The sequence below is a fragment of the Gymnoscopelus microlampas genome (genome assembly GCF_963454915.1).
Source record: "Gymnoscopelus microlampas genome assembly, chromosome: 15".
Taxonomy (NCBI): Eukaryota; Metazoa; Chordata; class Actinopteri; order Myctophiformes; family Myctophidae; genus Gymnoscopelus; species Gymnoscopelus microlampas.
The window spans coordinates 33,949,171-33,975,595 of record NC_139952.1 but is presented as its reverse complement, the minus strand read 5'-3'; the positions used below and the strand labels follow the sequence as shown (position 1 = coordinate 33,975,595).

Sequence of the window (26,425 nt, the reverse complement as noted above, 5' to 3'; positions counted from 1 at the left end):
ATTGCCCAAATATGGAAATCGTCATATGCCATGTCAGATGACTGACGTCATAGGCCACATGAAGTCCGAGATCCCTAGACCAGTTTCTCAAACAGTGCATGGGAAACTGGACCCATTTGTGGGTCGCGGACACGTTTTTATGGGTCACGAGTAAATTTGAAAACATAATATATATTATATGTTATAGGCCTAGTAATGCAACATCTTTCATGAATTAAAAACAAATTCAATTATTTTTCAAAATATTTTTTGAAAACGCATATAGAGCAAAGAGGTCTTGAGCTAAAACCTTTCGGAACGACTGCCTTTCCTCCCTAGATGTTTTATTAATGTTAAGCTGTAACATTTTATTGTTTGCATTTTCTTATCTCCCCCATTGCCTTCGGCCTGGCTAACATAATTATGACAAGGTGAATGAAGGCAGTCAGAGCCAGCTGGTTAACAGAAGATAGAAGATACACAATTGTGACGCCATATGATACTCACTCAGTGAGTCTCGATTAATTGAATACACAGAAGTCGGACCACAATGGAAACAAGCCCTTAGGGCTTTTGTGTTATCCTTTTAGCACCGGCCATTTGTATAATCGTACTGTACTTTCTTTTTTGCAAACTATTAATAAAGTATTCAATCAACAAAAATGACCTATTGAGATACTGGAGATAAAGCAAGTTGGTTTCAACGTGCTAAAGATGGTCAAACGTATTGCACGTAGCGTTATTCTCAACACTAGCATCCCACACATATCCATTAAGTTATTCACAGAATTTGGTCACTGCGCAATTCTTTCACAATATATTTGACTTATTTGAACCATTCTTCAAATAAGTTATATGTCTCGAATCTCGATTTTAAGACTATATTTTAGAGTTTTACTCACCCGGTCAGTTTAGCAGCTGCGGTTCTCCAGAGTATTCAGGTCCTGAAGCCCCAAACTCACCGTTTCCAAGCAACACAACGCAACTGTCAACCCAAGCTTAATAATTAAAGTGCTATAGATAGGTCCGATAGGCCTACTTTCAAACGCTGATATGAACTATATAAAAACATTCATTCATCCTCCAGCCATATACTTGCTGATGACACCATGAACACAATATAATAAATACGTAACAAATATTTATTGAATGATGCTGATCAATTTGAAACATCTCTATAAACGTTATGTATTATTATACACCAGCTTGCAGCAATTCCCTGAAAAGGTTTTGTGATGTGAAATTTAATCAAAAACACTCAAGCAGGTTTCATACATAGAGTATTTAATCAAAACAATTAAATATGACAACCAAATAAAAAGGCTCAACTGGGACCAGGATCAGATAAGAGTTAAGACAAATAAGATCTTGACATACATACAATTATATATAAAAGTGACACAATTTCATAATCAGGCAAAACATAAGAGCACATTAATATACTGTGTAACCAAAGCATCGTTTTCATTACTTTTTGAATATGATATGCAGCCAACCACAGAGGTGTAGAGTTTGAAGATCTATTTTTGTGAGGAATCCCTTACATGGGACACGGGCACTCATGGGGGACAGACACAACTCAACTACTGAATCATCTCATAATGCTGTCATACACCAACGGAACTCATAATGCTCATCAAATACAAACGGCCCCTTTCAGAAACAACACAATTCAAATATCTAAACTTCTTTGAAAACAACAATATGGAGGATCACCCCCACTTGCCACACACTCACAATGAGGTCCAGGTGCGCAGCAGGTAAACGAGTGGTTCATGCACAGCAATATGGGCTATTTCCTCCTCTTACTGTACTTTGCTCTGTAAACTTGCTTTGGGGAGGGGGGGGGGGGGCATGCATACATTCTGAGAAGGCTAGAGGTTCCAAACTTGAGAAGGATACACATACATTGGCTACACCCCACTGTAATTTAGACTGTTGACTTTAAAAGAGAAAAGTGTCATCAGATCATTATTATAGACTCGAAGAAGCCAGCTGTCAATGTAAGCCTGTGATGCAACAGCCTTTATGTCACTTTGTTATTGCTGCCCTGCCCACTCAAGATGAACACCTCAAATGTCGCTCCTCGAGTCTACATCAGGAAAAAAAATTACACATAGCGCTTTATAGAGGGGTAAACATAAAAATGAACAATGAACAACCTTCATTTATAATTTGTCCCCATTTTTTAAATGCTAATTGGTGGGTTGTGCTTTGAGTGCCCGTCCACTTAACCAATGGTTGGTCCTGTCAGCTCCAAACTGATCAGTTCTGCATATTTTTGTGTTCTTGGCATGTCAGAGGTATAACACACATACAAGCAGTACACACACACACACTCGCACCTTACAGTATTATCGTGTATGTATGTATGTATGTGTGTAATACATACACACACACACACACATACATACACAAACACACGTAGACATGGGCGATTCACCCCAAATGTTTTGAATGTTAAGATTTCTTCTTTGATTTACTTGTTTTCAGCACCATGAGGAAAGGCACAGTCTAGAAAGTACGACTCTGTCCAAGGATGAACTTTCAACCCTCCTCCCAGGAATACCACAAAGCAAAACGCAGGCATAAAGTTTGACGTGTACTGTACAGTATTATATAGACATTACAAAATATATTACGCCCCATTATAGGGTCAGTCAGATTTATTCTCTTCCCCGACAAGTTTTTCAAGAGATGATAAAACATAATTAATATTCATAGTAAGAGGGAGGTCTTCACAGGTCCTTAGGTTAGAGAATAAAACGCAGTAAGTAGCAGAGGAGGGGTGGAAGTTCATCTGTTCATTACATGACAACATAACCTTCTCTAAATATATATATAAAAAAGCACAATCTCCACACAGAAGGTCAATGCAACAACATGTCAGTTTCTGCTTCCACATAAGACAAGTAAACCTATTGCAATATCAAGTTTGGATAAGAATTAGTGACTAGTACTACATTATTAATGTCATATTTCATTACAGCCATCATGGTTCCATATTTCGTATAGGATTTATGTTAGCAAAAATAAGTGGTGTGCATTCCATTAATATCTTTTAATATAAATATATCTCCATTCAGAATTTATAAATGCTTTTGAATGGTGTGAGGAAAAGGCATCTGATGTCCAGCACTACAAGACGAGGCAAGGCCATTATTCTCAGCCTTACTTTCTACCACCTAGGCTATGGAGGTCAATTCCGTGGCAACATACTGTAAGTGGAGAATATTCCCATAAGGCTGTATAATTCAACATTATCCATATGAGTGGGGTAGATGGCTAACTCTACACACCTGCCCGCACTGTTAACAACTTTCAACCTGGTGTGCCTATTTTGGGCATGTCATTATATGCGACAACTTTCAAAATTTTCCAAAAATAGCGAAAGGGCAACTGGATAAAAACAGGCCTGCAACCATCATTTGCTGATTTTCAAGTCAAAACTAAATGCTGGTAATGTCTTGACATCAAGAAATCGTTTCGCTTCAAATTCACACACACACAAAAACACAGGGGTAACGGGAAAACAGTAAAGGTATTTTTGTGTTTAAAATCCTATCACTTACACTGCGTCTAAGTATACACGCATCCCATAGTCTTAAGGAGAGAGTTTGCAGTTTTAATTCTAATGACCATTTAAGTATTTCCCCGACACAGAAGGTCCATTCGCCTCCACATAATGTACACCTCAGCATCGGTGTTCTTAAATGCATGCATCCTGTTTAAGTGCAGTTAACTGTCATATCCATAGTCGTTCTTTGCATGAATATATAACCTACATATTTGATGCAATATTAAATAAATGCTTTGTACGAACATCCTTAACCTTTAGTTATAGCAGCTAGTTTGGTTCTGATAACACGTGGCTAGTATAGCGCCCATTGTTACACTGCACCTCCTGCTTACACTATAAGGCTGTGAGAGGAGGGAGTAATCTAGGCAATTCCTCCACCAGGCACACTGGTTTGGTCCAAGTGGAACGTTAACGAAACCTAACGTTTTTTTTTTTTAATCTGGTGTATACTGTATGCACTGCAAGGCCATGAGAGACAATGCCCCATAGGGCTGGGTAAGCAATAGTGCTACACTGGCTTTTTGATATTGGCGATTTCAAGAGGTATCAAAAAGGTATCAATAAACTTCAAAATGTTGGATTCTTCAATCAGAGCTCTATTTCAATGTACACATCTATCTGTATTTTAATGTACTTATTTATAGAGAAGACGATGTAAACATGTAACACAGACGATGACTATTGCATGATGAAATATGCCTTCATACAATAGAAAGCATCCTTTTTTCTTTACGGAATCAAATTCAATTAGATCGGTATTACAACATGGCCAACGATACCCAGCCCTAATGCCCTCTGATAACAAATGCAACAAAACTAGTTGATAAAAGTCTGAAGTGATTAACTTCCAACAGTGCAAACAGTTGAGTGCTACCAGATCCTTGTCTATCTGGTTATTCACATTTGTAACCACATGAGGTCAGTGGATCAATGTTGACACACTGCTTTATTCAGTATGCTTCAAAGAGATTCTGAGACCGTTTGACTCAACGCATTAACGGAGGCACCCAAACCAACATGTTTCTAAAGCCTCCATATACACTCATAAATTAGGCTTAAACCTTCCAAAATAGGTTCTCTCTCTAACCAAATCAGGCACTTTGTGTTCGCTCAACAGCTTTCCAATACCAGACACTGCAGTGCACTCTTAAAAAGGATGGATATTGTATATCTTGATTTGGGACATATTTATACATTTTCAGTACAACATCTGATAACGTTCGTTTCTTTAACCACTTTCAACCTGGCATCCCTATTTTGGGCATTGTCCCAAAAAACTAAAACAAAACGCCGATCCACAAGCTCACACTGCGCATGAGATTGCGGTAATTTTGGCCATGCGACACCATCGTACAACTAAGTATAAAACAGGGCTTAAGTGGTTAAGTATCATCAGCATGCGTTGTACTGAAGGTTTACACAAAATATGCATTGCCCAAAACTAAACACACAGACCCTGTGTATGAAAAAATAACACGCACACCTTTTTGAGAATGCACTACAAATCTATACACCAAATTTGCAGCACCACTCGTACTCATTAGAATGTCAAATACTGTACATTCTGCAATTCCAATTAATTGTCACTTGCCCCAAGTCAATCACACACAAACCCCCAACAGGAGGTGAACCGTCCTAGCAAATAACAACCCAAAACATCCACCACTGAACCAGCCCTGTCTGCATCAACACCTTATTGCACTGAAAGAGTTCATGACAATGCTATTGGTCAGTTCCTTATGGAGAAACTGAAAAAAGAAAACCCGTCGTCAAAGGTTAATAAATGATAGACTATTGGTAACTGTGCACTGTGCTCTATTGCTGAAAATGAATGTAATTTAAAAAAAAAAAAGTCTCATAAATAGCAGGAGGAATAAAACACACAGGGAAAGTCTCTGATATAAAACTCTGTACCAAGCTAACTCTTCTTTAAGTGAGAGTTCTAAAAAGGTCTGTTGCGTGGCTGAGGGTTAGTATTCTAACAGTCTGCTACAGTATATGATTTCTCGCCTTTTCACTAAGGCATCAAACGTTACACAATCCCTAAAAACAATGGCTGTATGTGGCTCTATGTAAAAAAAAAAAAACAAGAAGGAAAAAAGAAGAGAAAAAAACCCGAACATCATCTGCATTTCATTCATCGTTTGTATCGGTAGATATTACTGTAAGGAACCATTGGCTTAAAGGGAGAGAGAGAGTAAGCCAGCTTATTGTTTGAGGGAAAACAGAGGGCTAAACTATGATTTATGAGCGTTTCTCAACCTGGTAGGCATCACCGCGGCGACGTGCTTTTCACTGAGCAGACAAACACGCACATACTGTAATCAAACAAACGCAACAACGTCATACAACGTACACCAGCATGATTTGCCCAAGTCACCATAAACCATGGAGCCAGAGCCTCAATGGGTTTGTTTGGTTCCACATGCTGCAAAAATAATTCATCTTTTATCTCTTGTTTCTTTTCTATACTCAACTTTCTGAGGACCGCCCCACCCCCACAAAACAAAACTTTGAGCTGGATCAAATCCATTATAAACAGACCAGATGGGGAGAGATGGATAGGTGGGGTAAGAGTGCAGAGACAATTGGCTGGTTTCATATTGCATATGTTTCTAAACCCCTCCTCCCCCTCCTCCTCCTCCTCCTCCTCGTCTCTGGCTTCTGAATGTCCTTTAGGGAGGCCTGGCATCCTCACGTTTCATTGGCCAACGTTGCCTCAGCACCAGGAGCTTCTGGGTGACAAACAAGGGTGCTGAACCAACAGAACACTGAAAGTGACTGACTGGCTGGGTGGGTGGGATGCATCTCTGGAGGGGTCCGAGGGAAGAGCAGGAGCATTCAGGCGAAGTACATGGTCCTCAGTGTGTCATGGTGAATCTGAACAGCCTTGGCCAGAGTCGAGGGGTCCCTGCCGTTACTCTGCGCAGATACATGGCTGCCCTCCGCACTGCTCCAGAGAGAGAGAGAGAGAGAGATGGACCATTCAGGATGAAAAAGAAAATACGCCAGTGGATTGGAACCCCTACTCTCTGTCGCGGGGGGCAGGAACTTTACCCCTGTACCACCCCTGTGTTGTATGGTGCTGCCATTTTAGTTGTATTGGCGATCAATAATAAATGCAATAATATTCCTTAAAAAAGGCAATGGAAAGGATGGGCAGTTATAATTATTTCAAAGAATATCATTCTTACTTTTCCTTTCAGTACTTATTGTCTCTCATTATGGAGAGACAAGGGCCTCCCTAACATGCTAAATAAAGCTTTTTCCCCCTCACCTGTCGTGCTCTTTGTCAACCAAGTGGTAGCGGGCGCGGAAGGCCACCAGGTGGGCATAGTAGGCGGGCGCAGGGATGGAAACAGAGCGCGTGCAGCGGACATAAGTGTGACACAGCTGGTAGGTGAGGAGCTGGAACTCATCAGCCGTGAACAGGTTATCATCCCACAGGACATGGTAGTGAGACGGCCGGCTCGTACCCTGAGGGAAAGGAGACAGAGAGAGGACAAAGAGAGAGAGTACAGTGAGAGAGAGGATAGAGGAAGAACGAGAGAGAGGACAGAGTGTGAGAGATAGTAAGGGGTCATGCAATCCCAATGGTGAAAGCTGTGTTGTTTGACCAGCGAAGTAATGGTGGATTTGGCCACGCCGCAAAGTACCCATATGTGTCTCAGAGAATTGTCCCCGAATCGTATATTACTATCTTTCTAGACACGTTATCTTATCTTCTTATAAATGAGAGATGCACAATCCTAGCAATTATTAATCTCAAAATATTCCAGGGAACCAGATTTTATTATACCGTTTGATTCTGACATCTTGGCTATTCCCAGCTCCAGCCGGTGATCAAGTGATACAGTACATGCATGTATACATGCACAGAAACATACCTGTATTCCAGCGTGACTGCAGAGGTAAAAGTCAAACTCGTAGGGATGGGTGATGTCGGTGTCCACAGTGGTGCCAGCAGGAATGTTTCCACTTCGTCCAACCTGATAAAAGCAGACATTTAAAAACATCCAGCCACTAGATATTGCACTTTTACAACACCTTGTTGCATAAGGTTTGCTATTGTCCTAGTCTCACATAGCCAATCAACTATTCCACAAGCTCCGAATGCTATATAGAGTCTGGAAAATATATTTTATATTTATAGGCTTTGATTATTTTTATTAGGACAAATTTGCACAACTGTAATGACGAAACAGGAGCGGGGAGGAGGCGTCATATCCGTTTTATCCCCGGATAATTTTAAAAGCTTCCGTGCTCCAGACTGTGTGACAGAAGCATTTGAAAATTGTGGGAGGTCTGGCTTGTGAGACTACTATTTTCCTATCACCTCTATAAATGCAGCAATCATGTAGTCTGCAACATCGTGTCACCATGGGTGCATCCCATATTTTGTGTAAAGGTAGCACTCCACAAAACAGACTGGACACTAACTCTATTACTCACCCGCTCATTGCGATCTGCACAGAAGAGGCGTGTGTGGTGGCGTTTCTGTACTACTATGTAGGTAATCCCGGGCTGATACTCCTTCTCCAGCATGATACAAGCCTCCCGGATGGCCAGCAGCTCATAATACAGCACCTGCATAGAGAAATACACAGGTGTTCAGAATCACATGAACACAACGGCGAACTGTCTTAGTGAAGAACTTACAATTTCATAGTACACAGTGATTTTCATTCAGTGCAAAGAGAGTGTGCAGATAAACAAGACTACCAAACATCACTCCGTCTAAAGTTTACACAGACAGAGAGTAGGCAGAGCTGTGGAGAGGCTAGCTATGCAAGACTACCTCTACCGTAATCAGTCAGATTACATTGAAAACAAATGTTGTGCCGTACACACTACACAAATAAAAAAAAGAACATTTGGGGGTTTTACTGACTAAATCTCCAAATAATCAGACAGATTACTTACATTGACTGTCCCCATGACATAAAAGAATCAGTCCTACTGCCCCCTAGAGGAATCTGTAGGGTACTTGTTGTGACCCAGTTAGTATTTAATATTCCATATAACAGGGCAAAAAAATTAAACTATTTAGCCTGATATCTGTTTGAGTCAACTTGAAAGATTCTCAGTGAAAATAATAATAATAATAATAATAATAAAAACGTTGAGCATAAGTACATGTCTGAACTGGCCCTCTGAAACTCCATCCCTGTAGAAGATGATTCTAGTGGGCTTGTAGCGGGTCGACTTGTAGAACTGGATGAGCAGCTCTCTGACCATGGAGGCCAGGTCCTGGATAACTTCCTGTCTGGGCCTCTGGACCCGCACCGTGGCACAGTACCTGCTGGGATGGGCGTCCATACTCCCCACCACCTGACACAGAAACAAATGGAAAGAGAGAGAGAGAAAGAGAAAATAAAGGCCAGGCCGCACAAAAGCAACTAGTCGCAACTCCTTGCAACAAAACAGTTTTAAGGCCAGTCCACACCAATGCAACTCGCAACTGCCATTGGGGATAATGGTTGCAAGTAGTTGCATTGGTGTGGACTTTAAGACAGAACAGACATGCATCCATGTATGATAATCATTGTTGATCTACGACAGGAGTTAAACAGAGGGTGAAACAGAGGGTCAAAACTTAATGTAGTGGCGGCTGGATGCAGACCAAAGACTATTCTGTCAGAAAATAAGGACAGCTATGTTTTATATAATCAAGATTATTATTAACTAGAGTTTCGGGGGGCTACGCCCCCCTCAACCCCAGCCGCGCACGGGGCCCAGCGTGTGCGTGTGTATATTGTGGTACCCAAGTCGCCGGAGTAAAACTGTCCAAAAGAAAAAAAAAAAATGTTTTTAATTTGGAATTTTTTTTAATATTCATTGTTACCTTGGTGGTCCGCGGACCCCCTGGTGGTCCGCCGACCCCCTGTGAGTGTTGGGACCCCCGGGGACCCCCCTGGAACATCGCGGACCCCTTCAGCTGTTTTTTTATTTTTGCATGCACGGTTTGCTTGTTTCTGTCGCTTGTTTTCGAAAAGCTGGCAGGACTTGGCAACCCGACTGACATCACTGACGTATCCTTGGTATTTGTACTTCCGGGTTGCAGAATGATGACATCACTGTCGAGTCCTTTGGTGTCATGAAGCTAAAAGCTGGTTTGTTTACCACATTTACCAGGGCAACGTGCAGTGCTGTGGCCGTCGGCGTTTGTTTTTGTGTTTGGGATGAACATGGCACGTGAAGGACGGACATATTGTGATCGAGACATGAGTGAAGTGAAAGTAACGGCCTGGGTGGAACAAAGGAGGTACGTAAGAAGGGGGGGGTTGAAGCAAAGGAGCTGCGTGTGTGCTGTTGTGGAGGAGATGGGCAGAGTGCAATGGCGGCCGCTGGTGTTGTTTCGGCGAAATCCGTCGCCGTTCGGTGACGGTGGTGTGCACGGTAAACGGTACGAAACTGTTGCACCTTCCGTTTTGTCCGACATTTGGTGAGTAGAATTAATTATGTTGCGCGGTGGAAAAGGTGTAGTGAGCAATGAGATGTCCCCTACGCGAGGCGTAAATTCAGCGCGGCCGCCGTGGCGAGTCAGTTGGCGACATGTGGTCTGGCGGTGCGTTGTTTATTCGATAACAGAGCTGTGGGGTGTCCCCACCGAGGGTGCGGAAGTCGGTCGCCATTTATATAGTTAGATATGCGTCTTGTATTTGTCACTCAAAGTAACTTATTCAGTTTAATCAAAATAGATAAAATGCTGAATAGATGATGCTCTGCAACTTATTGGGGGGGGTGGGCGTCAGAAATTGCAGACAAATATGAACAAAAAGAACAATGGTGCTTCCGTAGAAACTTGCAAGTTTTCACTAAAAACTGATTTAACAAGACGTTTATACTATGTGACACAATGTGATGCTATGATAGAGGTGGCCGTGTGCACTGTGGGACAGTGAAATGATCTCGGTAGAAAATGGTAGAAAAGTGGTTGACAGAAGTCTCACCGCTGCAATAGAAGGCTTCTTCCCATCTCCAGCCGGTGGGTGAGTAACATCGGCACCAAGGAAGATGACTGGCTGCTGGAACACAGCGGGACTGGATGGTGGGTGGGAAGGAGACAAAGTCATCGTCATCAGAATTAAAAATGTTAGCCTATGGAGCTAGAAGCCCAATGTTATACTTTGCTGTGCGACGGTGTCACACAACAATAGCCAATCTACAAGCTCATACAGTACAACATGCTGTGAGCTTGTAATCTGCTATTTTTGCCAGGTTGAAAATGGTTAAAATAACATTTCTGGTGTTACCGTTGGTGTGGCACCAGGATGTTGTTGATGCCCCCCAGTTTCACATTGATCTTGAGGCAGAGGTTGGAGAGGGTCTGAGGAGATGTCTTCACCACATTCTTCACCTGGACACACTGAGTGGCCATGCCCAACAGGGTGTCTCCCACCCGCTTCACCTCAGCTGGAGAACACAGTTAACAGTTCATACAGACCGTCTGCAGAATAGATGAACAGAGACTCATCTAGCTGTACACGCTGAGTCATTGCCCATGATTAATGTGTCATGACAGATGCCCATTATGGATAACTGCTGTAAACATTTCATTGTTGATACATTTACATTCACTGTTGATAGTCTGTACATTATCCATATACCCACTGTTGTAGGCTGGCTGACTATTCATATATTGTATCAGTCTCATATCCACTGTTGATAGTCTGCACATACTGTATCCATTTAAAGGCGATAGATGTATGTTCATGCATATACTCATTATACTGCATTTACTGTTCATAGATTGTACAGTATATTATACTTATTTAGTGATAGGATAGATTGTCAATTCAGTCAGACCAAGCGCAGATCTAGGGGCAGGCCCTCATTTTTATCACAATACTTTTACCTGTACATATCCTGTGTTTCATGCTTACTGCTGTTGCTGCTATTACACCTGGATTTCCCAACAGGGAAATCCAGGTAGTCTATCTCTCGATTAATGATCTATCCATCTTTCTACCTCTATCTCTCTCTCTCTATGTACGCTAGACGCGGCATTACAAAGTCTATACCAGTTGTGCTATAAACACGCCCCCTTCTGTGGCCAACGCGGAAGTGCCTCTGCCTACAACAACTGCGGGCTATTTCTTTAGCCTGCATAGTTTTGGACCGTGACGGAGGCGCGCCGTCTCAAGCGAACTTGAGACACGTGAGGCACCACCGAGCGAGCTAAATCGAGCAAGTTGCCGTGCCGAACGTTGCGAAGTTCGCTTGGGCCGTTCGAGTTATGTACCGATAGGGACAGAATAATAAATCAGGTTTTGGTGAGAGCGTTTGCCCCAACTGCCACTCAAAGTGGCTACTGGCCAATCACAGCGCGTCCTTGCAGAAGCGTATTGGCCAATCATGCACAAGTGGTATAGATATTGCGATGACGCACCATAGACAGGGGTTTTTCCAGGCAGGATGACGATGATGAGCTGCAGTCCAGCATATGTGTTCTTCAGGTGTCTGAACATGGGCTCCACGCTGTCTGCGCCCTGGGCGTATTTACAGAAACACGGCTGGCCCTGGATTGGCATCCCAGCATCCTTAGAGATCTTTCGCAGCTGATCAGTGAAGCCCCTGGGAGAGATATGGGTGAGAGTAAGACAATACACGGTACAACAAAAACAAAGCAGTGCCAGTGTTTAGAATCGGGTGGAAACTACCAATAACTGGGATGCACACGCGTGTTGTTTACAAAGTTTCAAGAGTTTTGGAGTAACAAGAGGAATGGCAGACACGTTGTATTATAACTCGATAGTTCGGGTTGTAACACAGAGGCCGAAAACTTCAGAAATTAAGCAGCAGCTGCTCTGCCACCAAAGTTTTTTATTGAGAAAAAAAAAGACTCAAGTGCGCACCTAAGTGGTAAAAAACGGTATTACGGTTGCACTGGGCATCAGTTGATGTTTTACGGTATTAACCGTTTCTAGGTGTTAATCTTATACTTACCTTATAATATTAATCTAATAAGTGTCGCATTATGAGCTTGTATATATATATTTTACATTTTGAAAAATGTAGGGCTCAAGTGAACTCACTTGAGTATCTCTTCGCGGCACTGCCTCTGTGTGGCAAAGCAGGCGATGGCCCACATCTTGATCTCTACGCCTGTGTGAAACTGCTTTCCTCTCATGTCCCACACCCCGTGACTGGGTGTGGCCACGGTGCGGTTCTGCAACGACAGTTCAGGGTTGATCTGCTGGGGCTGGCGGTCACACAGACAGACACATACATACATACAGTACATACGTACGCACAGTACGGAACATACATGGACACATGGACAGCTGATTGGGTTCAAAAGATAAGAGGACAGTGGAAATCAAAGCAGGTATGGACTAAAGATCAAGTACTTTACATTTTTCAGATTGGCTAATGTAAACAGATTACTGGTGTTATAGCAAGCTGATGAAGCAACTAATGAAATTGAGCATAACGTTGCTCTGAAATGGAATGGTTATACAGTAAGTTGGAGTGTAGGAGATATAGTACACTGAAGAGAAAAATCAAAGCTGTCTGGATAATGAAAATTCACTCAAACAGGTCTTTTAAATTAGAATAAAATGTCCAAAGGACTCAAGACAGCATGCATGTAAATAATAAAGAACGTTGTATAAACCACAAAGACATTCCAAACAAACGACCGAAAAGGACTGGAGTAAGAAATACAGGGGGGGCAAGAGGACAAAGACAAGAGATACTTGAGCAAAACAGTCAGTGATGACTGTGGTGTAGAGCTGAAGCAAAGCAAAAGTGAGGAAAAAAACGTATACAGTAGATGCAAAAATAAAGGCTTTCCTTCAGTAGGCAAATGCCATTCTGGCAGAGGTCTGGTAAACAACAGGTGCCAGAAACCTGCATTTAGCCCTTAAAGTAATGCAAAAACCTCAAATGGGACTTTAGAACAACATGATGCGTTACTTCTTGTGTATAAAAGTAGCCAGCACATGCCATGTAAATAATGTCAGATACTCTTTAATCTTTCTTTCTTTCCAACTCGAGCCCTTGATAGGAGGCAAATCAGCCTCCTGTGACTCATCTTAATACACAATATAATTGGAGGGAAACCCTGCTGACACCAAAACACACACAGAGGCACGTCAAAAGATACACATGCATTTGAAGCGTGATTTAAAGGGGAAGGTACCATGAAGTGTTCAGAGCTCGCCCGGCCGCCATATTGCAGCATGGGGGCTGGCAGGACACGGCCTGTAACCTGAGCCATCTCGTCCCGCACGCGAAACTGGAACTCTTGGACGAAGGGGTCGGCCTCATAGTTTGCACTTCGAACCTAGTGGCAAGATCACCAAAGTTCAGGGTGAGAAAAAGGATGGATGGGAGACAAAGATGAAGTAAAAGAAAAAGAAAAAGTATAAAAATAATAAACTTTCCAAAACAGAGTTACATCATTACAAAGATATGTAGACAATAATATTCCTCAAAGTATTAACTTAAGATGAGAAAGACACAAAAGACAAAAAAGCATATTCATATATATTTATACTGTTACACAAGCTCATATGAGCTTGTAGTCCTCCTATTTTTTTATACTTTTGAAATTGTTAAAATGTTGTTAAAACGTTCGCCTAAAGGGACGCCAGGCTGAAAGTGATAAAAAAATATGATCTTAAAGAAATATCAACGCCTCTAAACAGCCGAGACATTAGTCATTAAAACAGAGAGGATGATTTGATTGGAAATGTATTGTATGTAGATGTTCTTCCAGTCCACCAGGTGGTGTGCAGTACTCACCAGCCTGCTGATCTCTTCCTGTCTGTCTGGGGCAGAGCGAGCTGTGGCTTTGATCATAGTGGACGTCTGGTTATCTGTTAGCTTTTTAATGCAGCGTTGTCCTTGAACAATGTTGCACACCTGGAGTGTCAGAGGAACGTTCGTTAACACATGAGGATCAGGAATAGTCATCAATATGCACGTAATGTATTAATTAATAAGCAGGATAAACAACATGGAATGGAGTTGGTTCTACTTTCATAGTGCTTTCCGGGCAGAGAGCTACTGTAAGTTGAACATTTTAACAGACACAATTGTTGCATTTAATCTACAACAGTCACATGTACATTCATGTTATTAATCACCTGAGTGCACAATCTCTGTAGTCTTTAACTATAGATAGATAGGTATAAGACACTGCCAAACAACAGAAAATAAGATTTGGAAACATGATCATGTATCTTAACACTGTTCATTCATTGACTGTCAAAACTGTCAATACATCGAGCAGATTGATTGATTGACTGAATTAATGTATTGGTCAAAAATGTAAACAGCACGTGGTACAGTCAGACAAGGCTAAAAGGATAACAAAAAAAAAGTCCTGGGGACTTGTTTCCATTGTGGTACCATATTCAATTCATCAACATAGCATAAAAATAGCACAAAAATACATGTCATCTACAAATGTTGATAACAGATGTAGTAGTTGCTGTTTTAAAACTCTTACCTCCAGGGGCAGATATGTGTGTTTCTGCTCCTGGCCCACCTGTAGACACGGGAGGTGGGGGTACTTCAGCTGTAGGTTGTATTTCTCCCTGAAGTACTGGGCTACAGTACGTTCCACTGTCTGACCATTCTCAAGTTGCAACGGAAATCTGAATGGTTCAAAGAAATGAGAACATGCAATATATTTAGCCATCACTATGCCCCATTTACTAATGGGGCTGCAATCCATCCCATAGACAGACAAAAACATAATTGGACATGCCTGACAAAGACATTAAGTATAGTTCACAACATTTGTATTGAATAGCCATTAGCCTCGCCTTCCAGGGGCTGTATCAGTAGCATTTCTGACCGTCAAGAGTTTGTAAATCAATCAATGTCATGTGAATCAATCAATGTTTTATCTCCAAGAAACATCTGTTTGGGAATAAGAAATTAAAAACATTGGCAACATTAAAAGGATATTTCACTTTGAAACATGTTTGGGGGTCATTTTAACGTCTACTCTGGCTTTTGTGAGCACCCCAGAGCCCAGACAGTTTTTTAAGTTGCTTGATTCAGTATTTAGATCATTTGACATTCATTTTATTACACATGCCTCCTTCCTATACAAACCCCCGTAACTTCAAACTCCATTTTAACCATGATAGATTCATCAAAACACACCCCCTCACTTATTAGAAGGACAATATCAGTCACAATAACCAAGGATGGTTGAACTATCCCTTTAACAAGTTGGGATGTAAACATTGGTGGTAATGACTTTTACTTGGAACGCTACTAAAGTAACCCCTGGAAAGCTAGGCTAATTGCAATTCAATCAATCCACATTTTGAAAACTATGCTACATTTTCCCTCAACGTTGAATACAACTAACCCTAACCCAAGTCACAAAGATAAAGGTAGGTCTGTTTTTGTGTGACTAGATTTGTCAGGCATGGCCAATTTATGTTTTTATTCCATTGGATTGCAGTCCCATTACTAAATAGGACTGCATCATTTCAGCTAGGAGATAATCAAACTTCTACTGAAAACAAAACAACTACAACTAACAGCAGCCACTAACTGAGGCATATTGTATAGAGTAGAGACACATACGTTTGGTGACTGGCAGGGCGTCGAGTCACATTGCACACCCTGTATTTCCTACGCATGGTTCCACAGTGGGTCACCTCCACCTTCAGACCTGAGGAGGCACCAGTGAGAGCAGTTATCACAACGTAACAAGAACAGAATATTCATCCATTAGCCTATAATGTACACTAAAAAGTATTTACCTTTTTTTGAAAATTTGCTTTATAAATGATTATATTTAAGGAAAGCCGTTGTGGAGAAACCTTTATTCAACTAAAAACTAAGTAACTAACCAACTAACTACCTACCTACCTACCGAACTACCTAACTATAGCACAAACTAACTATAGTGCAAAGCAAAAAAATATTGAGACACATACAGAATGTAGTGACAATTGTACTGCCTTGAGTAAAACTTGTGCTTAAACGCAATGTGAAAACAGTGACAGAGAGCCTGTTGTTGACATTCCTGTCTCTCACTGACAGAGATTGACACATACCTTTGATCTCTTTGGTGAACTTGACCCTGTGAGAGTCTGTGAGGGGGCGGGGCTGTTCATCAATGTTGTGAATATCAAGGACCTCACACATGAACTGGATGACTGGCTGGGCTTTGTAAAACGCTGTGGCTGAAACTAAACACAGAGAGGCCAAGGTTACATTGTCACATTAAAACAAGGATGCATCGAGTTTTATCGTTTCTTATTTCAGTCGCTAACCATCGATGTTGAGCATCATCTTCCACATGGCGGGCCGTACTGACTGATGGAATCCAAACCAGACCTCCCTTCCCCCGCCCAGCGGGTGGTCATAGCCCTCTGGGGAGGAGAAGAAAGAGCGGCCCACTGGGGTGTACCTGGGAGGGAAGAGACGGTGGCTGGGTTACATTATGTATGAAACATTTAGTCTGAATGATGATTGTATTTTACCCCCCCCCCCCCCCGACACCTGGTATGATCTGGTGTAGTGTCGTCGACACTGCCAGGGTTAGGAGTTCCCATGTAGCTCAATGGTTAGGAACAGATGGTGGCTGGGTCATGTACATTTAGCCTTATCACAACATTTAATACCTGATGTGATCTCCCAAGTGTGGTTCAGTGGGTAGAGCACAGAGATAACAATGTGACAGGAGTTTCAATTTCCATGTGTCATTAAGCGGGTAGGACATGCCACAGTTATAAGATGACCATATTTTCAAACTGGCACCCATAACCACCCATGCCCTATTTCAAAAATAGCAAAAACAGCAGGTCTACAAGCTCACATCGTATTGTGATTCTGTGGTTGTGAGCTTGTAGATCTGCTATTTTCACTCGTTTTTACATCAGGATAGGGGACACTTATTTAATTGCTTAGCACACCTAGAGACTGCACCTTTCAACAAAACATAGCATGATAAACATCTATGCGCCCATTATTTTAATTGTGGTGGAAAATGGCACAATTTGGTAGTGGCTAGCGAACGTTGAAAACGGGACATTTTAGAGTTTTACAGTTATTTGACGGCACTCAGACATCCAGCTTCAAATGGGGACAATCCCAGCCAAACCAGACGTCTGGTCATCGTACACAGTTAGGCATTTGGTTCGCCACTTAAAAGCATCCATCCACCAAATGGCTTCTGTAATGTTATGTGCGAGTACAGTCTGGTAGGTAAATGCTGAATAATAAAATAACGGCGCAAGACAGACATCTACCATCCTATCCTTGGTTCACGTTTCACAGCCAGACAGCTAACCAGCAGGAGTTACCGTGCTCATGTTTAATTCAGTACAACATTGATCGTAAATCTTCTCCAGTCAACTATTTGAGATTGAGAAAGATAAGGGGATACAGATATGCAACTACAGTACCATCTGGTTGTCTGTGAGATAAAGCCAACATGCCAGCAAAAAAAAATACTGCTTTCGTAATGCCCGTTAACATTAAAAAGTTACCAATTCTTTGCATTCAACATACTGATGAAAACAAGACAGACAGACAATTATGTAGAAGCTGACATGAGTTACATTAAGACAAGTCGTTGATTAACTAAAAATGTCTGACCTGGATGGCAATATATTATTAGTATTTTTGAGGCAATATAAAAAAATCAATCACACTTTAATTTAAGTCAGGCATGCAAACAGGCCAATGGTGAAAAAGGTGACAAGTTTTTCAGGGGTACCAAACACGTTTTTAGGGGTACAAAACCCTTCGTGGTGCCCGGTGCTTGAACCCGGTTTGGTGCCCCCCGCCACCGCTTTGTCAACGGGGGGTATTATAATGTGACTCTTTACCTCCCCCTACAGGCTGGTATTATAATGTGACTCTCTACCTCCCCCTACAGGCTGGTATTATAATGTTGCTCTCTACCTCCCCCTACAGGCTGGTATTATAATGTTACTCTCTACCTCCCCTACAGGCTAGTATTATAATGTTACTCTCTACCTCCCCCTACAGGATGGTATTATAATGTTACTCTCTACCTCCCCCTACAGGATGGTATTATAATGTTACTCTCTACCTCCCCCTACAGGATGGTATTATAATGTTACTCTCTACCTCCCCTACAGGCTGGTATTATAATATGTTACTCTCTACCTCCCCTACAGGCTGGTATTATAATATGTTACTCTCTACCTCCCCTACAGGCTGGTATTATAATGTTACTCTCTACCTCCCCCTACAGGATGGTATTATAATGTTACTCTCTACCTCCCCTACAGGCTAGTATTATAATGTTACTCTCTACCTCCCCCTACAGGATGGTATTATAATGTTACTCTCTACCTCCCCTTACAGGCTAGTATTATAATGTTACTCTCTACCTCCCCTACAGGCTGGTATTATAATGTTACTCTCTACCTCCCCTACAGGCTGGTATTATAATGTTACTCTCTACCTCCCCTACAGGCTGGTATTATAATGTTACTCTCCACCTCCCCCTACAGGATGGTATTATAATGTGACTCTCTACCTCCCCCTACAGGCTGGTATTATAATGTGACTCTCTACCTCCCCTTACAGGATGGTATTATAATGTTACTCTCTACCTCCCCCTACAGGCTGGTATTATAATGTGACTCTCTACCTCCCCTTACAGGATGGTATTATAATGTTACTCTCCACCTCCCCTACAGGCTGGTATTATAATGTGACTCTCTACCTCCCCCTACAGGCTGGTATTATAATGTTACTCTCCACCTCCCCCTACAGGATGGTATTATATTGTTACTCTCTACCTCCCCCTACAGGCTGGTATTATAATGTGACTCTCTACCTCCCCCTACAGGCTGGTATTATAATGTGACTCTCTACCTCCCCTACAGGCTGGTATTATAATGTTACTCTCTACCTCCCCCTACAGGCTGGTATTATAATGTGACTCTCTACCTCCCCCTACAGGCTGGTATTATATTGTTACTCTCCACCTCCCCCTACAGGCTGGTATTATATTGTTACTCTCTACCTCCCCCTACAGGCTGGTATTATAATGTTACTCTCCACCTCCCCCTACAGGCTGGTATTATATTGTTACTCTCTACCTCCCCCTACAGGCTGGTATTATAATGTGACTCTCTACCTGCCCCTACAGGCTGGTATTATAATGTGACTCTCTACCTCCCCTTACAGGCTAGTATTATAATGTTACTCTCTACCTCCCCCTACAGGCTGGTATTATAATGTTACTCTCTACCTCCCCTTACAGGCTGGTATTATAATGTTACTCTCTACCTCCCCCTACAGGCTGGTATTATAATATGTTACTCTCTACCTCCCCTACAAGCTGGTATTATAATGTTACTCTCTACCTCCCCCTACAGGCTGGTATTATAATGTTACTCTCTACCTCCCCTACAGGCTGGTATTATAATGTTACTCTCTACCTCCCCCTACAGGCTGGTATTATAATATGTTATACTCTCCACCTCCCCCTACAGGCTGGTATTATAATATGTTACTCTCTACATCCCCTACAGGCTGGTAGGGCCTGTAAAAGGCCAATCAAAAAGAAGGCCATCAAATAAAACGATGATTGACCTTAAATATAGTAAACATCCATCATTTACACCTAGCTGTGAAATTGGGAAGCACCTGGGGAAACTATAAAACATTCATTTACACAACAAACTGTTTTTTGCCGGTCAAAGTAAGATCTACACGTCAGGTAGAATGACTGTATCAAAGCTAATTTACCCAGATCTAAAAATGTATATCATACATGTTGGTGATTTGCCAATGGATAAAACCATGTGAATAATTTAGCAAAGACATTGTCTGAAGAATTATTCTAGCCAATGTGTCTAAAATGGTGGCTGTGGGGTAAAATTAACCAAATGCCCCAGGGTAATTGAGCTGAATATCCTAATATTAATCACTATTCATATTTTATATTATTTCTTTGCTACTCAAATTATAATGGATGACATTTAATTTGGATGAATATCTCATTTAAGATAAGTTTGCAATATTATTATAATAATTGCAAATATTAAAAGGTTCAGAATTACAAAACTTTATGTAAGTAGCATTGTATTGTTTAAAAAAAAACGTTAAGATAATAAATAAGACTATTTGCAAGGGAAATGTGTTATTCAATTATTTTTGATAAGTGAAAACATTATTTGTTCAAGTTGTTCAAGTTTAAACTTTTAAAAACTTTTTAGAAGTTGTATCTTTTTAATATTGTTTTTGTCATAGATGCTTACTCATAATTTCGATTGATAGAAGACATCCTGAAATAAGGTTAAGTGAAAAGTGGCTCAACTTATCCCATTCTCCCCTAGCTGAGGGGGCTGTTAAATAACAACATTAAATCTACACCGTTTCAAAATCAAAGAATACAGTAAAGGTTTGGCAAAGCCTCGCTGAGCGCGCGTGTACGACACGTATGAGCACACGCGCGCGAGCACGCACGCATGCACACACACACACACACACACAAGTTTGTAGCTGCACACACAGACACGACGTAAAATAACAACACACTCACCACTGCAACGGATGGTCTAAAGAACGGTATAGTCCACAGTGCATGGTTTTCACGTTGTTAAAACGTTTAGCGGAGTGACTCATAAACTTTTTATCGATTCAAACATCTTCCACAACACCGCAACGAACCATAACAATGGCCCCTAGCCCAGCTGAGCTAATGCAGATGTTTCGTCAGCTAACGCAGGCTGCAGCTACAACTTCCTGAAGCGGGTTTTCAAAATAAAACTACCGCTGATTAGTATCATGTATCATGATTAGTCAACTGAAGCTTTATTTTGGCGTTCGTCCACGCGTTCGTCTTCCTATATCCAACCTTTGCCAGTCTATATATGTGACTGGCACAGCCTTTACAATCGACACGACACCCCCCCACCCCCCCCACACATTTTCTCAACGGATCTGCACGATTCACACAAATGACCTATTTGGATTCAAAACGGCGAATTTCGCCGAAAAGTGACACTTTTGCATGCATGTTAAGTTCCTTACACACCGGGAGCGACGCGAAAAAGCTATACGGAAAAAAGTTGTTGGGGAAAAAGATCACTGTAGAGTACGAGAGTTCATGAAGAGGAAACGACTCACTTCATGGAGGGCAGGTGTCGGAGGACAACGTCCACAGCATGAACAGGGTTGGTGCTGAGGGGCTTCTCCAGGTCTACGGATTCAGGAATTCCAGTTCGGCCCGTCAGGACCTCGTGCAGCATGTGCCAGCTGACCAGTGACACAAATTTGATGGAGACTTTGAAGGGCCTGTCCTTACCCCCCTCACCAGGCAGGGTGACATCCAGATCCACCTGGAGGTTTTATAGAGTTTTGAGGTTAGCCTGTGCGCGCGTGCGTACAGTATGCATGTGTGTCTTCTTATCACTGATTTGAAAACAATTCCTCCATCGCCGGACTAAATGGGGAGTTAAATAATTAGTTGAACTAACTGTGGTTGAGTTGTGCTTCTGGACTGTCATGGTCAAACTTTTCAAAAAATCCAGCAGCTTCATGTGTAACCACCGCTTTATTTGCTGTTGAACACAGCGCTCAATTCTTGTCAAGCTTTGCAAAAAGTGCTTTAGTTTTAACGTATATCCTTACCCCGGCACTTGCAACAGGCAGCGGGTTAGCAGTATAAAGGCTCCTCTTCCCATCATAGACTGGCCTACGGTCCCCAAAGATGGTCACCTTGAAGTGCTGCACCATGGAATCCACCACCTCCCTAGTGAAAATAAAAGAGGAAAAGTTGAGATTCTAAATCAAAACACCATATAGGCTGGATTCATACAACTCCACAATATGTTGGTTTAAAATAAGAAGCAAGTGAAGACACCTGACTTGTTGCTAGTTAGCGTTGTGAGAGTTTAGATGTTAGATAGCTAGAGGTTGATTTCCCAAGTCATGGAAATATGAAAATTACATGACAATGGTGAATACAATTAACCTCCTGTTTGGACAGAAGAAGTATTAAGCCTTTAGTGCAAGACCAGGATTTGGAACCATTCACTGGCACTCAGCTCAATGACTATAACCAACCCCCTCAGCCTGTCTAGTGTGTGAGTAGAGTGTCTGCTCTGCACTGGTACCGGTTGACACGCCGTGGACATTTCTCCGGCTTGATGTCGACCTCATACAGGTAGACGTCAATCTTTGGGATGTCCACTTGGAAGCAGTTGGCCAGCAGCTTGATGGGCTTCCCCACAGTGCCATAGCCAGGTCTCCGTGGCAACGCAAATGAGAAGGCTGGGGCTGGGGCCCCTTCGGCTCCTGTATGAAACATGATTTAAAGAAAATAAATGAATACATAAAAAAAATATATATATATATATATATGGGCCACTGTATAACCATCTTCAGTTACATACAAACCTCAGCATTAATATCTATTCATTCACGAAACCAGTGTGTGTGTATGTGTTTGTCTGTCCTGGGCATAACTTGAGCAAGGTCCCACTGAACGACCTCAAACTTGGTGCTCCTGTCCCATTTGACCCGGGGTTTGCCTTGCAGTGCCGAGTGACAACTTGATCAGACCACGAATATCTGTATCCGTCTGTCCGACGGTCTGCGGAGGATGCACTGAATCTCTGTGTTTGGCCAACCCGACCAGTTGGCTTTAATGATTGGCTGAGCTTTGTGTCACGTTTCTGCCGCATAGCCAATAGAAGTGTGCAATGTAACAAATAACTAGACGAGCACCGACCGACTCAAGAGGCCGTCAGAACGATGAAATTCGGGAATACACACCGCACCTTTTGAGGGTCAGTATCCAACATGATGAACAGTCTGTCACTGTTAAGTGTGTATTCACACTGCTAGATGCATCCTTACTCCAGTCTGTGATCATTCACACAGCGGAGGGGGCAAGCCTTAAGTTCCACATTTCAAACCAGGCCAGAATTTTTTGAGGAAAACAAAGGCAGTTTGGGAGGAAGGAAGTGGCTGATAAGAAAGAAAGTTCAAAGAGGGAGGAGAGTGGGGGCAGCTACAGTCAAACCTATTTAACTTTGTTTCACATTTGATTGAAGAGGAAAAAAAAGTGACGAAACTGGAAGAAAGAGACCAAGGCTTTTTTCCACGTGAATGTGCGATCACATTTTGGTGACATTTTGAACCAGTACCAGCTCTAGATCATACCTAACCTTACCAACACATTCATTGTGAGACGCGAGAATTGAGTGGGTGTAGGGCCACACCACCAATTTTCTACCAATTTCCATAAATGCCTAAACTGTAAACTTCTCTGTCAAACAGTGACATCACTCAACCACAAGCTTCCCACAGTTATGAGTCAAAAAAGCAGCCACACCACACAGTACTTCCAGTACATGACATGGTGACATACAGTAGATGTGGGTGCATTGCATTGTACACTCTTCTTGTCACTCTTGTGTCATGCATACACTTCCACTGGGCTTGTGGCAGTGGGTAACAGTATCAAGGGCTGACCCTTCTGCAAGAAGCAGGTGTTACTCAGTGACATTGTACTTTCGGCTGCTGCGTCCCCTTGTGGCACTTTTGCTCCCAATGTGTCGTTGCCGTGCCAATGGCTCCCATGTGGCTGCTGATTCACCATGGCAACTAAAGGCATGCTGACAAGAAGGGGGAAAACAGGTGCATCCAGATATGCCTTGCTTAGCTTTGGAGGCCTGAGAAAATAGTCTAAAAATGCTAAAGCAAAAAAAAAAGACTAAAAGACAACTAAATATAAAATGATACTAGATCTTCTTTGGCCTACCATGTGAGAAATATGCTAATATGCTAACATGCAACAACACAGTTACTCTACTGCAATACTTCTACAAAGAAACATCTGCACGGAATAGAGTGGGCATAAGTGGAAGATTTGATGACCATTATCTTACACTGCCTGTCATAATGCCTGACACCCACACAAACCTTAAAAGTGCTCTTGTAGAGCGCCAACAAGTCAATTCTAGTCTGATCTGTTTAGCTGAAATAAAGGTTGTGCGATCATAGAACAGTGAATAATGAAAAAAAAACATAAGTTAGACTCCAGTGTCCAGTCCTCACACAAACAATAGAAGCTTCACCATGTTTGTTGTCTGCATTTGGCTGAAACAGTCAACCCTGTTAGCTGCCACAAAGTTCAATAATATACAAGAGCAATCTATGACACACGTTAAGCTTGCCTTTGGGTTAAAAGTAAATTGACTTTACTAGTAAACATGCTAAATAGATTTTTTTGAAACGGAAACCACATGAACTGAAAAAAGAAAAGAAAAAACAATTCAATAGTTAGTGTAACCATGACAGCAGCTGGTATGAAAGGCGTCCCTTCCAAATGCAGCAAGTGCAACACAAATACACACACCTCCCCCAAATGTGAAGACTGACTGACTGTCCACAGGACAGCCTGTCTCTAAGCTGGACTTCAGGCACCACACCTGACAGGATCAACACCTGCTTCTGACAGCCGCCAACGAATGACGTTGGCGAGTGAGACCGGTTAGAAACTGGAGCACACACACAGAGGGCGCACAAGTGACCGGCAAAAACCACAGAGAGGATCAGTCAATATGAACCCCCATATTGACTTACTGGATAGGAGAGGGGAGGGGGGTAATTAAAGATGTTTGAGCTGTAACGTTACTGCATATATGTATCAGAGGTCTTCTTCCTCTCGATTCACACCTTATTGGAGACTTCTGTGAGCATTACACTGATACTACTACACAGTACACTCAATACTCGGCTTTCAATAGTGTCTTCTTGTCCATTTGTAACTCTGAGGGTTATCAAATGGATCCCATTTGGTTACACTTGTAAGTTGTACACTCTCAGACACAGAGTTAACACTCATGATTTTAAAGTGTACTGACTGAGGTTCTTCTCAGTTCTCACCTGATGTTCCGATTTCCATTCATGAGGTCTGTGTCGGGACACCCCGGCTCTCAGTGATCAGATCCCTCTGGACCGAGTTTGACTTTTATTAGCCACCTGTCAACTTAGTCAACCTCAACTCCCCGCTGTTGTTGTGGACCCGGCGGGCCGCTTGGGGGGTCCTCCTCCACTTATCCCGGAGGTCCTTCTCTTTCCCTTTTGCCCCCGCAACTGACAGACAGCAGAAAGTTGGAACACAGATAATAACACCCTCTTCTGTTCGCTGAAGCTCCTTCCGTTTCTGCTGAAAGACAGACAGACAATGGCATAATGTGTAGTTTGTTGCGGACATTGTGACAGCTGAGAGACGGAGTTTTGGTGCATTTGTATTAGTGTTAGCAGACGGCGTTAGCTTAGCCGACAACTAGCGACCTACAGACGTCGGTAACCGGAACACTCGCCCCTAAACACGCTCGACCCCTTTTATTCTCGCGGATCGCTTGCTTCTTGTAGGGTTGCATTTGTTTTACTGAGGATAAGGTTAGAAATAAGTTTAGGTTTAGGCATAGTTTACTGAGGTTAAATTTAAGAATACGGTTAGGTTTAGGCATAGTTTACTGAGATTACGTTTCGGAATAAGGTTAGGGTTAGGCATAGTTTACTGAGAGGTTACGTTTAGAAATACCAGGTGGCAACCGTGCCGAGGTCTCCCGATTTACCCCCGCGGGGTGACTGTGTTTTGGGGCGAGCGTTTTGGTCTTCCAGACATCCAGACCGACATGGATGATGTGTACCTGCTACTGGGTCAGTGGATCCGTCCTCCACACCGGGTCAACTACTCGTTTTCTCGGTAAAGAGGAGATTCGATCTTCCGGCGTCCTCCGATCCTCGCTTTCTGTGGGAGATAAACGTACCGGTGTGAAGCTTCACTACTGTCCGCCCTCTCTCTAACTCTGTCTCTATCTCTCTCCCTCCTCCGCCGAGGGAAACCCGTCAGGAAATACCAACCGCACGAAACAACGT

General features: G+C 42.4%; 1 protein-coding gene across 4 annotated transcripts; it reads right to left on the bottom strand.

The window, feature by feature from the left end:
- Positions 1-1,242: 1,242 nt before the first annotated feature.
- Positions 1,243-26,425, bottom strand: ago3b (argonaute RISC catalytic component 3b). Of its 4 annotated transcripts, XR_014602465.1 has the most exons (21): positions 26,197-26,425; positions 25,424-25,703; positions 22,645-22,825; positions 22,160-22,280; positions 21,656-21,867; positions 16,813-16,949; positions 16,594-16,728; positions 16,118-16,205; positions 15,021-15,168; positions 14,312-14,431; positions 13,707-13,850; positions 12,598-12,764; positions 11,952-12,136; positions 10,816-10,975; positions 10,513-10,603; positions 8,696-8,890; positions 8,012-8,146; positions 7,447-7,548; positions 6,837-7,036; positions 4,859-6,509; positions 1,243-4,802 (listed from the first exon to the last, which is right to left on the bottom strand). XR_014602465.1 is itself a non-coding variant. In XM_084080901.1 (20 exons), the coding sequence occupies exons 2-20, from the start codon at positions 25,440-25,442 to the stop codon at positions 6,401-6,403; spliced, it is 2,649 nt and encodes an 882-aa protein (XP_083937027.1). In that variant the 5' UTR covers positions 25,443-25,706; positions 26,197-26,425; the 3' UTR covers positions 1,243-6,400. The 4 variants fall into 4 exon arrangements, 3 of the variants coding, with proteins under 3 accessions (XP_083937027.1, XP_083937026.1, XP_083937028.1); XM_084080901.1 differs by having other exon boundaries at positions 1,243-6,509; positions 25,424-25,706; XM_084080900.1 differs by having other exon boundaries at positions 1,243-6,509.